The sequence below is a fragment of the Salvelinus alpinus genome, chromosome 29 (genome assembly GCF_045679555.1).
Source record: "Salvelinus alpinus chromosome 29, SLU_Salpinus.1, whole genome shotgun sequence".
Lineage (NCBI taxonomy): Eukaryota > Metazoa > Chordata > Actinopteri > Salmoniformes > Salmonidae > Salvelinus > Salvelinus alpinus.
This window is the reverse complement of record NC_092114.1, coordinates 12,851,474-12,865,742: the sequence shown is the minus strand read 5'-3', so window position 1 is coordinate 12,865,742 and position 14,269 is coordinate 12,851,474. Positions and strand designations below refer to the sequence as shown.

Here is a 14,269-nt window from a genome sequence, read left to right as displayed (position 1 = left end):
CATTACCATCATCACAATTACCATCATCACAATTACTATCATCACCATTACCATCATCACAATTACTATCCTCACCATTACTATCCTCCCCCATCATCACAATTACCATCATCACAATTACTATCCTCACCATTACTATCCTCCCCCATCATCACAATTACCATCATCACAATTACTATCATCACAATTACTATCCTCCCCCATCATCACCATTACTATTATCAACATTACTATTCTCACCATTACTATCCTCACCATTACTATCCTCCCCCATAGAGAGACCATTACTATCCTCCACCATTATAATGTCAGAATGTCTAAGAGAGGGGTTTAAAAAGCAGAACGGGAAGATAAAGGGGGACTTAAAAGCCTAATATATTCTCAGAAGATTCATTCTGTACTACAGTTGTCTTTTTTTGTGGCCAGTTTTAGTAAACGAGTGGCAATTGTCATTTTTTGTTTAGACTTTGAGCACACACACGGACGGACGCGTGCAAGAGGCACGAGCCCAAACACTCTGATTTGATCAGTGTGTCGATTCTGACCCGGTGAACATTCTATTATCTCTCTGACAGCTGGGGGGATAAAGGTCTCTGTCTGTCTGTCTGTCTGTCTTTCTGTCTGTCTGTCTGTCTGTCTGTCTGTCTGTCTGTCTGTCTGTCTGTCTGTCTGTCTGTCTGTCTGTCTGTCTGTCTGTCTGTCTGTCTGTCTGTCTGTCTGTCTGTCTGTCTGTCTCTCTCTCTCTCTCTCTCTCTCTCTCTCTCTCTCTCTCTCTCTCTCTCTCTCTCTCTCTGTCTCTCTGTCTCTCTGTCTCTCTGTCTCTCTGTCTCTCTGTCTCTCTGTCTCTCTGTCTCTCTGTCTCTCTGTCTCTCGTCTCTCTCTCTCTCTGTCTCACTGTCTCTCTGTCTCTCTCTCTCTCTCTCTCTCTCTCTCTCTGAGGTCTCTCTCTGTCTCTCTCTCTCTCTCTCTCTCTCTGTCTCTCTCTCTCTCTCTCTGAGGTCTGGGCAGAGGTCTGGGTGCCTTGTGAGAATTCTTCGGCGAGTGAGTAAACCACCACTACCCTCCGTATTATTGGCCAACGTGCAATCATTGGAAAACAAACTGGACACTCTACGAGAAAGACTATCCTACAAACGGGACATTAAAAACTATAACATTGACATGAATAACATACAGCTGGCGGCAGGTTATACACTCCATCGGCAGGACAGAACAGCAGCCTCTTGTAAGACACGGGGTGGCAGCCTTTTTATATTTGTAAACAACAGCTGGTGCACAATATCTAAGGAAGTCTAGAGGTTTTGCTCGCCTGAGGTAGAGTATCTCACAATAAGCTGTAGTCCACACTATCTACCTAGAGAGTTTTCATCTGTATGTGTCAACATACCTCCACAGACCGATACTGGCACTAAGACCGCACTCAACGAGCTATATAAGGCCATAAGCAAACAAGAAAATGCTCATCCAGAAGAGTTGCTCCTAGGTGACGGGGACTTCAATGCAGGCAAACTTAAATCAGTTTTACCTCATTTCTACCAGTATGTCACGTGTAAACAGATGAAAAAAAAACTGTAGACCACCTTCACTCCACACACAGAGACGCATAGAAAGCTCTCCCTCCACCTCCATTTGACAAATCTGGCCATAATTCTATCCCCCTGATTCCTGCTTACAAGCAAAAACTAAAGCAGGAAGTACCAGTGACTTGCTCAATTACGGAAGTGGTCAGATAACGCAGATGCTACGCAACAGGACTGTTTTGCTAGCATAGACTGGAATATGTTTGAGAAGCATACCACCTTAGTCTCCGGCTTCATCAATAAGTGCATCGACGACCTCGTCCCCACAGTGACCGTACGTACATTTCCCAACCAGAAGCAATGGATTGCAGGCAACATCCACCCCGAGCTAAAGGCTAGAGCTTCCACTTTCAAGGAGACTAATCCGGACACTATATAAGAAATCCCGCTATGGCCTCAGACAAACCATCAAACAGGCAAATGCGTTAATACAGGATTAAGATTGAATCCTACTACACCGGCTCTGACGCTCATCAGATGTGGCCGGGCTTTAAAACTATTACGAATTACATGGGGAAAACCAGCCGGACGCTGCACAGCGAACCTACCGGATGAGCTGAATGCTGTTCCGGATAACTGTGTGATTAAGGAAGTAACACTGAAACATGCATGAGAGCATCAGCTGTTCTGGATGACTGTATGATCACGCTCTCCATAGTCGATGTGAGCAAGACCTTCAAACAGGTCAACATTTACAAAGCTGCGGGGGCCAGACTGATTACCAGAACGTGTACTCAAAGCATGTCTTCACTGACATTTTCAACCTCTCCTTGGTCGAGTCTGTAATACCTACATGTTTCAAACAGACCACCATAGTCCCTGTGCCACAGATAGTGAAGGTAACCTGCCTACATAATTACCGCCCCGTAGCACTCACGTAGGTAGCCATGAAGTGCTTTGAAAGGCTGGTCATGACTCACATCAACACCATCATGCCAGAAACCCTAGATCCACTCCAATTTGCATACCGCACCAATAGATCCACAGATGACGCAATCTCAATCGCAAACCTGGACAAAAGGAACACCTTTGTGATAATGCTGTTCATTGACTACAGCTCAGCGTTCAACACCATAGTGCCCTCAAAGCTCATCACTAAGCTAAGGACCCTGGGACTAAACACCTCCCTCTGCAACTGGATCCTGGACTTTCTGACGCCCCCAGGTGGTAAGGGTAGGCAACAACACATCTGACACGCTGATCCTCAACCCTGGGGCCCCTCAGGGGTGCGTGCTTAGTCCCCTCCTGTACTCCCTGTTCACCCACGACTCCGTGGCCAAGCGTGACTCCAACACAATCATTAGGTTTGCTGATGACACAACAGTGGTAGGCCACATCACTGACAACGATGAGACAACCTATAGGGAGGAGGTCAGAGACCTGGTCATGTGGTGCCAGGACAACAATCTCTCCCTCAACTTGATCAAGAAAAAGGAGCTTATTGTGGACAACAGGAAAAGGCGGGCCATTAACATTGACAGGACTGAAGTGGAGCGGTTTCAAGTTCCTTGGTGTCCACATCACCAACAAACTGTCATGGTCCAAACACACCAAGACAGTTGTGAAGAGGGCACAACAAAACCTTTTCCCCCTCAGGAGATCCTCAAAAAGTTCTACAGCTGCACCACCGAGAGCATTCTGACCGGTTGCATTACCACCTGGTACAGAGGGTAGTGCGTACGGCCCAGTACATCACTGCGGCCAAGCATTCTAACATCCAGGACCTATTTACTAGGCGTGTCAGAGGAAGGCCCCAAAAACTATCTAAGACTCCAGTCACTCAAGTCACAGACTGTTCTCTCTACTACCGCACGGCAAGCAGTACCGGAGCGCCAAGTCTGGGACCAACAGGCTCCTTAACAGCTTCTACCCTCAAGCCATAAGACTACTGAACAACTAAACTAATCAAATGGCCACGCTGACTATTTACATTTTACATTTATTGTGTTACCATTTGATTCATTCGTTTGTTTTAACTTTATTTGATTTAGTAAATATTAACTCTATTTCTTGATTAAGTAAGTAATTGTAAGTAAGAATTTAACGGTAAGTTCTACACCTGTTATATTCGGCGCATGTGACATATACAGTTTGATTCTCTCTCTCATTCTCCCCCCTCTATCTCTATATCTCCCTCTCTCTCTTTCAAACCCTCTCAGGCGGTCTCACACTTTTCACTCCTCTCATCTCCCCTCCAAGAGTGTCTCTATTACGTCACAATGTCTGGTCCCACAACCTGCCCCTCGCCATCCATCCATCCCTCCCTACCTCCTCACTCTACCAGTCTCTCCATCCATCCCTCCCATCCTCCTCTACCAGTCTCTCCATCCATCCCTCCCAACCTCCTCACCCTACCAGTCTCTCCATCCCTCCCTCCCTACCCTGATCTCCTCCATCTCTACTCCCTCACCCTACCAGTCTCTCCATCCATCCCTCCCTACCTCCTCACTCTACCAGTCTCTCCATCCATCCCTCCCTACCTCCTCACTCTACCAGTCTCTCCATCCATCCCTCCCAACCTCCTCACCCTACCAGTCTCTCCATCCATCCCTCCCTACCTCCTCACTCTACCAGTCTCTCCATCCATCCCGCCCTACCTCCTCACCCTACCAGTCTCTCCATCCATCCCTCCCTACCTCCTCACTCTACCAGTCTCTCCATCCCTCCCTCCCTACCCTGATCTCCTCCATCTCTACTCCCTCACCCTACCAGTCTCTCCATCCATACGTCTGCAGATCCTAGAGCAGAAGTAGAGACTCTCCACTCCCCCACTCAACAATAGTACAATGAGAGGTCAAACTTGCCACCTCCCTCCCTCCCCTCCCTCCCTCCCTCCCTCCCTCCCTCCCTCCCTCCCTCCTCTATTTCTGCATGTCACACTGCAGCAATAGGACAATGGAGGGATCACTCTTGGCTGCCTCTTTGAACTCCTCTAGTGTGATCTCATCGTTGTGATCTTTATCCATCTTGGAGAAGATCTTATCCACACGCTGCTGGGGAGTCAGCCCGTCCTCGTTCATACGCATCATTATCACAGTGCCAACCATCTTGTAGATCGCCTAGGAAAGAGAGAGAGAGAGAGAGAGAGAGAGAGAGAGAGAGAGAGAGAGAGAGAGAGAGAGAGAGAGAGAGAGAGAGAGAGAGAGGTAAAGAATGGGACATTCGCTGGAGCAATATGCACACACAGTGAGTTATCATATAGACACACACACACAGTAAATGCACACACACACACACACACACACACAAATGGACGCAGACACAAGCATACACACAAGTATGCAGACAAGCACACTCAAATGCACACAAAAACACACAGAAACACACAGAAACACACAGAAACACACAGAAACACACAGACCTCTATAATCTCCAGCATCTCCATGCGTGTGATCTTGCCGTCTCCGTCTAAGTCATACATGTTGAAGGCCCAGTTGAGTTTCTGCTCAAAGCTCCCCCTAGAGGTTGATGGAAAGAACTGTCAAATAGAAATATACAGGTGTGTTTGCGTGTGCGTGAGTGAGTGAGTGCGCACCGTCACACCTTGACATCACCTGTGTAATGAAACGTACCTCGAGGTGATTGACAGAGCACAGATAAACTCCCGGAAGTCGATGGTCCCGTCACCGTTCTTATCGAAGGTCCGGAAGGCGTGCTGGGCGAACTTAGACGCGTCGCCGTACGGAAAGAACTGAATGAGAATAAAAAATAAAAAATAAATGTAACATACTGTTGGTCACTGGAAGGCTTTTGAAATAGATTGAGCAGCAGGGTTACTGAGAACATTACCGACGGAGTCCCAAACGGCCCTATGGGCCGTGGGCAAAGATAGTGTACTACATAGGTAACAGCGGGCCATTTGGAACGCAGATTTGAATGGATGATGAGTCTAAACCCCCTAAAATCCCTCTACTCCAAATTACTTTCGTCCTTTAGATAGGTTGCTTTGAGTATGACAGCGGGAAAGCTTTAGGAAGCCCATGTACCACTGTCTCTATCCTTTCTCTCGTTCCCCCCCCCACCAGCCCCCATCCCCCCAATGTACTGCTATTTCCTCCTTCAACCCATTTGTCCCCCTCTCTCCCTACGAATAATCAGCATCTGTTTCCCTCCCTCCCTCCCTCCCTCCCTCCCTCCCTCCCTCCCTCCCTCCCTCCCTTCCTCCCTCCCTCCCTCCCTCCCTCCCTCCCTCCCCCCTCTCCTCCCCTCCCTCCCCCACCTCCCTCCCTCCTCCCTCCCTCTCTTCCTCACCTTCACATATAGTTGTTGGAACTCCTCTAGATTCAGTATACCAGTGGGACAGTCTTTGAGGAAGCCTTTGTACCACTGCTTGAGCTCAGCCTCGTTGAACTCGGTACTCTTGGTGAGGTCATCCAGAACCTCTGGCGCCAGCTTACTGTTTCCTTTCCCCATCACAACGTCTCCTCTCTGGAGAAAGAAACAAGAGACACAAAGGAATCAAGCAATGATTCAAACAATCAACGTTAATGCTTCCTTTTAGAGTATTCTTATTGCGAAAGTCATTACACTTAACAAGTATTGGATTTAAACTGTAACCACCAACAGTGCACTAATACCATATAATTGGTAGTAAATGCGGTCTGTAATTACAGAAGTTTAACAACGAATGTTTGTTATCGTGCTTAAATACAAAATGGGCAGGTTTCCGCTAAATTCACCAGCTTATTGTGTCGCTTCTTCTCAGCTGCATCCGATTCATTAACAACTGTGACAAAGGTTGAGATCCCTTGTGGCTGCGCTGGGTGTCTGAGAGATTACGCTCAATACACTCTAATTACTTAACCATGAATGTGCACTGTTCAAAATATATCTCCGGTCAACGTCATTGCTAGAACCTGTCACCCCCCCCCCCCCAAAATAAAGCGTACCGTCTGGGTTAACTTGGTTGAGTTTTACGAAAACAGATCTAATACGGGAAATGCACTATTTCAAAGCATAGCACAGCTTCTGAAAGCACCATGCAAGTGATAAATAAATACACTAGTACACCACACAGGACATGTCATGTTTCCCTAAGTACAATGTAATTACCCGTACAGTAGGTGGCGGCATGCATCTTCAACGTTTGTTTGCTGACCGCCATAATACCAGAAAAGAAGAAGAATAATTTGTTTTTTCTCAGCAGTTTTGAGTTGTGTCCTATCTGACAGTGAAATGTGGCTAGCAAGTGATACATAAATGCACTAGTACACCCCAGAGGACATGTAATATCTGCAGAAATGAAATGTAATTACTAGCTGTTACACAGGATATAGCAACTTCTATTTAATTACTTCGCCCTACTGCTCATTAACAAGTGACAATAACTACAGACAATAGATGAGCTTCGACTTTAGTCAACTTTATTTGCAACATGTAAAAATACATTTATTACAAAATCATTAGGATTTTTTATCCTTATATTGATAATTAGATTAGATTTGTGACGACACTCCAACTCTGACTGACAAAGTATTTCTCTTTGCTCTTGTTTTTAGGATGTTGGTGGGCGGAGCCGGGAGGGTCGTCAGCGACACGGGACACACCTGTGCTTGGCTGTGTCCCAGGATAAATACACCTCTTTCCCCATTCATTGAGGAGACTCTCTCTATGCAGACACACTGATAGATTTTGGTTGTGGTGTTTTTGTGGCTGTTTTGTTTGTTTGTGTTTGTGTTTGTTTTTGTTTGTTTGTGTTGGCACATTTCCACACCCCTCATTATCATATGTAAACACGCAACCACTCACTTACACTACTGACTACACACACCAGTGTTAATTGTATTTACATTACTCAGTTAATAAATATATTTTGTTATTCTTCATCTCCATGTTGTCTCCCTTTTGTTATGAACTTTGAGCCGGTTCGTGACAGATTTAATATAAATATAAAATAAAAATAGGTATTCTACTGGTGACTCAAATCTGTAGCCTACAGAATGGTGAGTAGCCTAGATAGTATAGCATGGTGAGTAACCTAGATAGTATAGCATGGTGAGTAGCCTAGATAGCTAACTTAGAACAATGGGATTGTCTACTTCAAGTAACAACAGAAATAAAAAACTCTGTCTCTGTCTATAGTTCTATAGTTCTATCGTCTGTCTATAGTTCTATAGTTCCCCTGTCTATAGTTCTATAGTTCTATAGTTTCTCTGTCTATAGTTCTATAGTTCTATCGTCTGTCTATAGCTCTATAGTTCTATAGTTTATCTGTCTATAGTTCTATAGTTCTATAGTTTCTCTGTCTATAGTTCTATAGTTCTATAGTTTCAATTCAATTCAATTCAATTCAAGGGGCTTTATTGGCATGGGAAACATGTGTTAACATTGCCAAAGCAAGTGAGGTAGGTAATATACAAAAGTCAAATAAACAATAAAAATGAACAGTAAACATTACACATACAGAAGTTTCAAAACAATAAAGACATTACAAATGTCATATTATATATATGCAGTGTTGTAACAATGTACAAATGAGTTTCTCTATCTATAGTTCTATAGTTCTATCGTCTGTCTATAGTTCTATAGTTCTATAGTTCTATTGTCTGTCTATAGTTCTATAGTTCTATAGTTTGTCTATAGTTCTATAGTTCTATAGTTTCTCTGTCTATAGTTCTATAGTTTCTCTATCTATAGTTCTATAGTTTCTCTGTCTATAGTTCTATAGTTTCTCTGTCTATATTTCTATAGTTTCTCTCTCTACAGTTCTGTAGTTCTATAGTTATATAGTTTCTCTGTCTACAGTTCCATAGTTCTATAGTTTCTCTGTCTACAGTTCTATAGTTCTATAGTTTATCTGTCTATACTTCTATAGTTCTATAGTTTCTCTGTCTATAGTTCTATAGTTCTATAGTTTCTCTGTCTATAGTTCTATAGTTTCTCTGTCTACAGTTCTGTAGTTCTATAGTTCTATAGTTTCTCTGTCTACAGTTCTATAGTTCTATAGTTTCTCTGTCTATAGTTCTATAGTTCTATCGTTTGTCTATAGTTCTATAGTTCTATTGTTTCTCTGTCTATAGTTCTATAGTTCTATCGTTTGTCTATAGTTCTATAGTTCTATAGTTTCTCTATCTATTGTTCTATAGTTCTATAGTTTCTCTGTCTATAGTTCTATAGTTCGATAGTTTCTCTGTCTACAGTTCTATATTTATATAGTTTCTCTGTCTACAGTTCTATAGTTCTATAGTTTCTCTGTCTATAGTTCTATAGTTTCTCTGTCTATAGTTCTATAGTTTCTCTGTCTATAATTCTATAGTTTCTCTGTCTACAGTTCTATATTTATATAGATTCTCTGTCTACAGTTCTATAGTTCTATAGTTTCTCTGTCTATAGTTCTATAGATTCTCTGTCTACAGTTCTATAGTTCTATAGTTCGATAGTTTCTCTGTCTACAGTTCTATATTTATATAGATTCTCTGTCTACAGTTCTATAGTTCTATAGTTTCTCTGTCTATAGTTCTATAGATTCTCTGTCTACAGTTCTGTAGTTCTATAGTTCTATAGTTTCTATGTCTACAGTTCTATAGTTCTATAGTTTATATGTCTACAGTTCTATAGTTCTATAGTTTCTCTGTCTACAGTTCTATAGTTTCTCTGTCTACAGTTCTATAGTTCTATAGTTCCATAGTTTCTCTGTCTTCACATGTTTCTTTCTTCCATGTTAGAGTCTGAGACCTTGTGGTAGAAAAGAATGTATGACAATTTAGACACTAAGTTACCCTATACTGGTTGTCATCATCATGTTGCTTTCTATAGGTTAGGCCTATAGCTAGATACCTAGTTAGTTCTTGTGTTATCCAGCTAGCTATAAAAGTGCATGCTAACACCAAAGATTTTTATAACTAACCCAATATAGACCACCCCTTGTTATTTCCAAAGCTAGCGAGTCAAGTGGGCAGAGCCAAGCATGAGCTAACAGGATGCCATTGGCACGTTCTAGCATGTATTTGCATATTCATGTTAGGGAACACCTTTTCTGAAGTGCGCATTTGCAATAAATCAATTCGTCCTTGCACTCCTTCTAAACATTGAAAAATGTTTTGAAACTTTGGCAAAGGGAGTCCACTCTGTTTTGTAAAACAATTTGGGAACAGAAAACTGTATTGACGTCAAATGTTTAATCGATGAGAAAATCATCGGAAAGTTAGCCCAGTTCCATCCATACCATCCCACTGGCGGACACTGACCTTCCTCTCGCCACCATAATTGTCGGAAACTCCAACCGGATGCTTCTCATTTACACTTCCGTGGAAATATCTGGGCCTATGTGTGCTAACACTAATGAGTTAGTTAGTGTTTAGCTCGATTGAAAAGGGAACTGATGTTCCTCATAGTGTGTGTTGACACATGTAGCTAGCTAACGTTATGTAATGACGGGTGCTCCATTTGCATCACCTGCAATGAGAGACTTTTATTATGAAGGTGAACTGTAAATTACATTGTTGTGGCTAATCGTTTTTGTGTCTAGTTTCACACAAAGGTGAGCCCAGCTAGCTAGTTAGTTAGCGAGTAGCAACCATAGCATAGCTATTTGCCAGCTTTAGTTTAGGTAAATTAGCTAGCTAGCTAGTCAAGGTGAGAAAACTAACTAACTAGCTTGATAGCTAATACAAACAAAACTCAAAAGATTGCACGGGAAGTCTGTAGAATATGCTATGGTAACTAATTAACTAGTTAGCTAGTTAGCCCAGTTCCATCCATACCATCCCACTAGTTAGCTAGACTAGTTGGTAGGACTAACAAAAGTACCAACTAACATTTTCTAGCTACACTATATATACAAAAGTATGTGGACACCCCTTCAAATTAGTGGATTCGGCTATTTCAGCCAAACCAGTTGCTGACAGGAGTATTACATTGAGAACACAGTCATGCAATCTACATAAACAAACATTGATGGTAGAATGGCCTTACTGAAGAGCTCAGTGACTTTCAAAGTGGCACCGTCAATAGGATGCCACCTTTCCAACAAGTCAGTTCATACAATTTCTGCCCTGCTAGAGCTGCCCCCCGGTCAACTGTAAGTGCTGTTATTGTGAATTGGAAACGTCTAGGAGCAACAACGGTTCAGCCGCAAAGTGGTAGGCCACACAAGCTCACAGAATGGGACCTCCGAGTGCTGAAGCGTGTAGTGCCTAAAACTCGTCAGTCCTTGACAGCAACATTAACTACTGAGTTCCAAACTGCCTCTGGAACCAATGTCAGTACAAGAACTGTTCGTCAGGAGGTTCATGAAATGGGTTTCCATGGCCGAGCAGCCGCACACATGCCCAAGTTCAAAATGCGCAATGACAATCGTCGGCTGGCGTGGTGTAAAGCTCACCGCCATTGGACTCTGGAGCAGTAGAAACGCGTTCTCTGGAGTGATGAATCACTCTTCTCTATCTGGCAGTCCGACGGATGAATCTGGGATTGACGCATGCCAGGAGAATGCTACCTGTACAAATGCGTAGTGCCAACTGTAAAGTTTGGTGGAGGAGGAATAATGGTCTGGGGTTGTTTTTCATGGTTCGGGCTAGGCCCTGTTTCAGTATTCATTCCTGTTTCAGTATGACAATGCCCCCTTGCACAAAGCGAGGTCCATACAGACATGGGTTATCGAGATCGGTGTAGAAGAACTTGACTGGCCTTCACAAAGCCCTGACCTCAACCCCATCGAACACCTTTGGGATGAATTGGAACGCTGACTGCGAGCCAGGCTTAATCTCCCAACATCAGTACACAACCTCACTAATGCTCTTCTGGCTGAATGGAAGCAAGTCCCCGCAGAAATGTTCAAACATCTAGTGGAAAGCCTTACGAGAAGAGTGGAGGCTGTTATAGCAGCAAAGGGGGGACCAACTCCATAATAATGGCCATGATTTTGGAATGAGATGTTTAACGAGCAGGGTCCACATACTTATGGTCATGTAGTGTAGCTAGATGCCAAAGTTCCTCGTAAACGATGTCCACAGAATTGCCACAATGTCAGTGCTGAAAAGCAAATTGGAGAAGGGCTGTAAAATTCTACGAGTCGTTCTATTTAACCGATTACGAAGGTATGAATACTTAATATTAACAGCCAACTAGCTATCTAGCTAGGCTAGCTCAGTAGTTGCCAGCAGCAGCAGCAGCGTTAGCCGTTTCGCTAAACTAGTAAACGAAACAACCAAAGTGAACTTACTACCTGCCGATCTAAGCAGAGTTGTGTCAATGAGTAGATCGGTTCTCAGTTGGCTAACACATATCACAGGGTTTGTGCATGCTGAAATATGTTGTGTTTGGATGCTATCGTCAGAGGTGTAAACTAAGTACCAGTACTTAAAGATGCACTCCAGGATCTCAAGCTGAACAAATTTTGTAACACATAGTATGAATTAGATTCGTAAAAAAAAGATATTTTCAAGATATAACATATCATATGACATAGATGATGTAGTACACAATTTGATGACATAGTACACCAAAAACGAGGACCACTTTTGGCTCATGAGCACCACTTTCAAAACTACTGTCTGAAATTATACAAACATTTGAGAGTGCATCTTTAAGTAAAAATACTTTGAAGCACTACTTAATTAGTTTGAGGTATCATTACCTTACATATTTACATTTTACTACACTACATTCTTAAATGAACTAATGTACTGTTTACTCCAAACATTTTCCCGACACCCAAAAGTACTCATTACATTTCAAATTCTTAGCAGGACAGGAAAATGGTCTAATTCACACACTTATCAAGAGAACATCCACGGTCATCCCTACTGCCTCAGACCTGGCGGACTCACTAAACACAAAAGCTTTGTTTGTAAATGATGTCTGAGTGTTGGAATGTGCCCCTGGCTATCCATAATATATGTATACAGTGCAATGGGAAAGGATTCAGACCCCTTGAATTTTTCTACATTTTGTTACATTACAGCCTTATTCTAAAACTGATTAAAACATTTTTTTGCCCTCATCAATCTACACATAATTCCCTATAACGACAAAGCAAAAAACATTTACATACATCTCCAGAGATGGTTCCATGGTTTCTCTGTAAAACATTTAAGAAATCGGACATGTTGGCTGGATTCACAAGATGTTTATCTTTCATTTGCTGTATTGGACTTGTTAATGTGTGGAAGTTAAATATTTCTAAAAAATATATTTTGAATTTCGTGCCCTGCACTTGAGCTGGCTGTTGTCATAAGTGTACCGACCTCGGGCTTGCAGCCCAAAGAAGATAACTGATTCAAGTATTTTTAGCCAGATCCTAATTGGTATGTTGCATTTTATGTTCCTTTTGATGGCATAGAAGGCCCTACTTGCCTTGTCTCTCAGATCGTTCACAGCTTTGTAGAAGTTACCTGTGGCGCTGATGTTTAGGCCAAGGTATGTATAGTTTTTTGTGTGCTCTAGGGCAACGGTGTCTAGATGGAATTTTGTGGTCCTGGCAACTGGACCTTTTATAGAACACCATTATTTTGTTCATACTGATATTTACTGTCAGGGCCTAGGTCTGGTAGTATCTGTGCAGCATATCTAGGTGCTGCTGTAGGCCCTCCTTGGTTGGTGACAGAAGCACCAGATCATCAGCAGACATTTGACTTCAGTTTCTAGTAGGGTGAGGCCAGGTGCTGCAGACTTGTCCAGTTCTGGCATTTAGGTCGCCACAGACTAGTACATGTTATTGATTTCCTCATTCAGGATGGAGAAACTGTCTTCATTAAAGAATGGGGATTCTAGTGGGGGGATATAGGTAGCACACAGGAGGACATTTTTCTCTGTTAAAATAATTTCATTTTTAATTTCTAGCCAAATGTAAAATGTTCCTGTTTTGATTAATTTAATGGAGTGAGTTAGGTCTGCTCTATACCAAATTAGCAGACCCCCTGAGTCTCTTCCCTGTTTCACACCTGGTAGTTTGGTGGATGGGACTACCAGCTCTCTGTAACCTAGAGGGCAACCAGTGGGTCCATCTCCTCTATACCACCCACCTGGTAGTTTGGTGGATGGGACTACCAGCTCTCTGTAACCTAGAGGGCAACCAGTGGGTCAATCTCCTCTATACCACCCACCTGGTAGTGTGGTGGATGGGACTACCAGCTCTCTGTAACCTAGAGGGCAACCAGTGGGTCAATCTCCTCTATACCAGGTTTCTTGCAGGATGACAATGTCTGTATCATCGATCTCTCTCTCTCTCTTGATCTCTCTCTCTATCGATCTCTCTCTCGATCTCTCTCGATTTATCTCTCTCTCTCGATCTCTCTCTCTCGATCTCTCTCTCTCGATTTATCTCTGTCTCTCCATCTCTCTCTTGATCTCTGTCTCTCTTTGTAGCGGTTAAAGTTTGAATCCTCGAGCCGGCAAGGTGGAGGATTCTGCCTTTGATCACGGCAGTTTACCCCCAACAGCACCTGCTCCCCGGGCACCGATGACGTGGATGTCGATTAGGCAGCTTCTCGCACCTCTCTGATTCAGAGGGATTGGATTAAGTGCAGAAGACACATTTCAGTTGTGCAACTGACAAGGAATCCACTTTGCCTTTTTTCTGTTTCAATCTCTCTGTCTCTCTCTCTCAATTCAATTCAATTCAATTTGCTTTATTGGCATGACGTAACAGTGTACATATTGCCAAAGCTTATTTACAATATAAAAAAAGAGAATCAAAATTGTCAACGGGACAACAGTAACCAAGTGTCAAAATAACCATACATTGAACA

The 14,269-nt window shown here is 42.9% G+C and overlaps 1 protein-coding gene across 1 annotated transcript in view; it reads right to left on the bottom strand.

Annotated features, from left to right (window-relative positions):
- Nucleotides 1–4,440: 4,440 nt before the first annotated feature.
- Nucleotides 4,441–14,269, bottom strand: part of LOC139558760 (hippocalcin-like protein 4) — a 38,756-nt gene continuing 28,927 nt past the window's right edge. Inside the window, exons 2-5 of the mRNA XM_071374175.1 lie at nucleotides 5,832–6,008; nucleotides 5,153–5,271; nucleotides 4,942–5,038; nucleotides 4,441–4,639 (exon numbers count right to left, since the gene is read on the bottom strand). Coding sequence (XP_071230276.1) covers nucleotides 4,442–4,639; nucleotides 4,942–5,038; nucleotides 5,153–5,271; nucleotides 5,832–5,993 — 576 coding nt within the window. The 5' untranslated portion in view covers nucleotides 5,994–6,008 and the 3' untranslated portion in view covers nucleotide 4,441. The remainder of the gene's footprint in view (nucleotides 4,640–4,941; nucleotides 5,039–5,152; nucleotides 5,272–5,831; nucleotides 6,009–14,269) is intronic.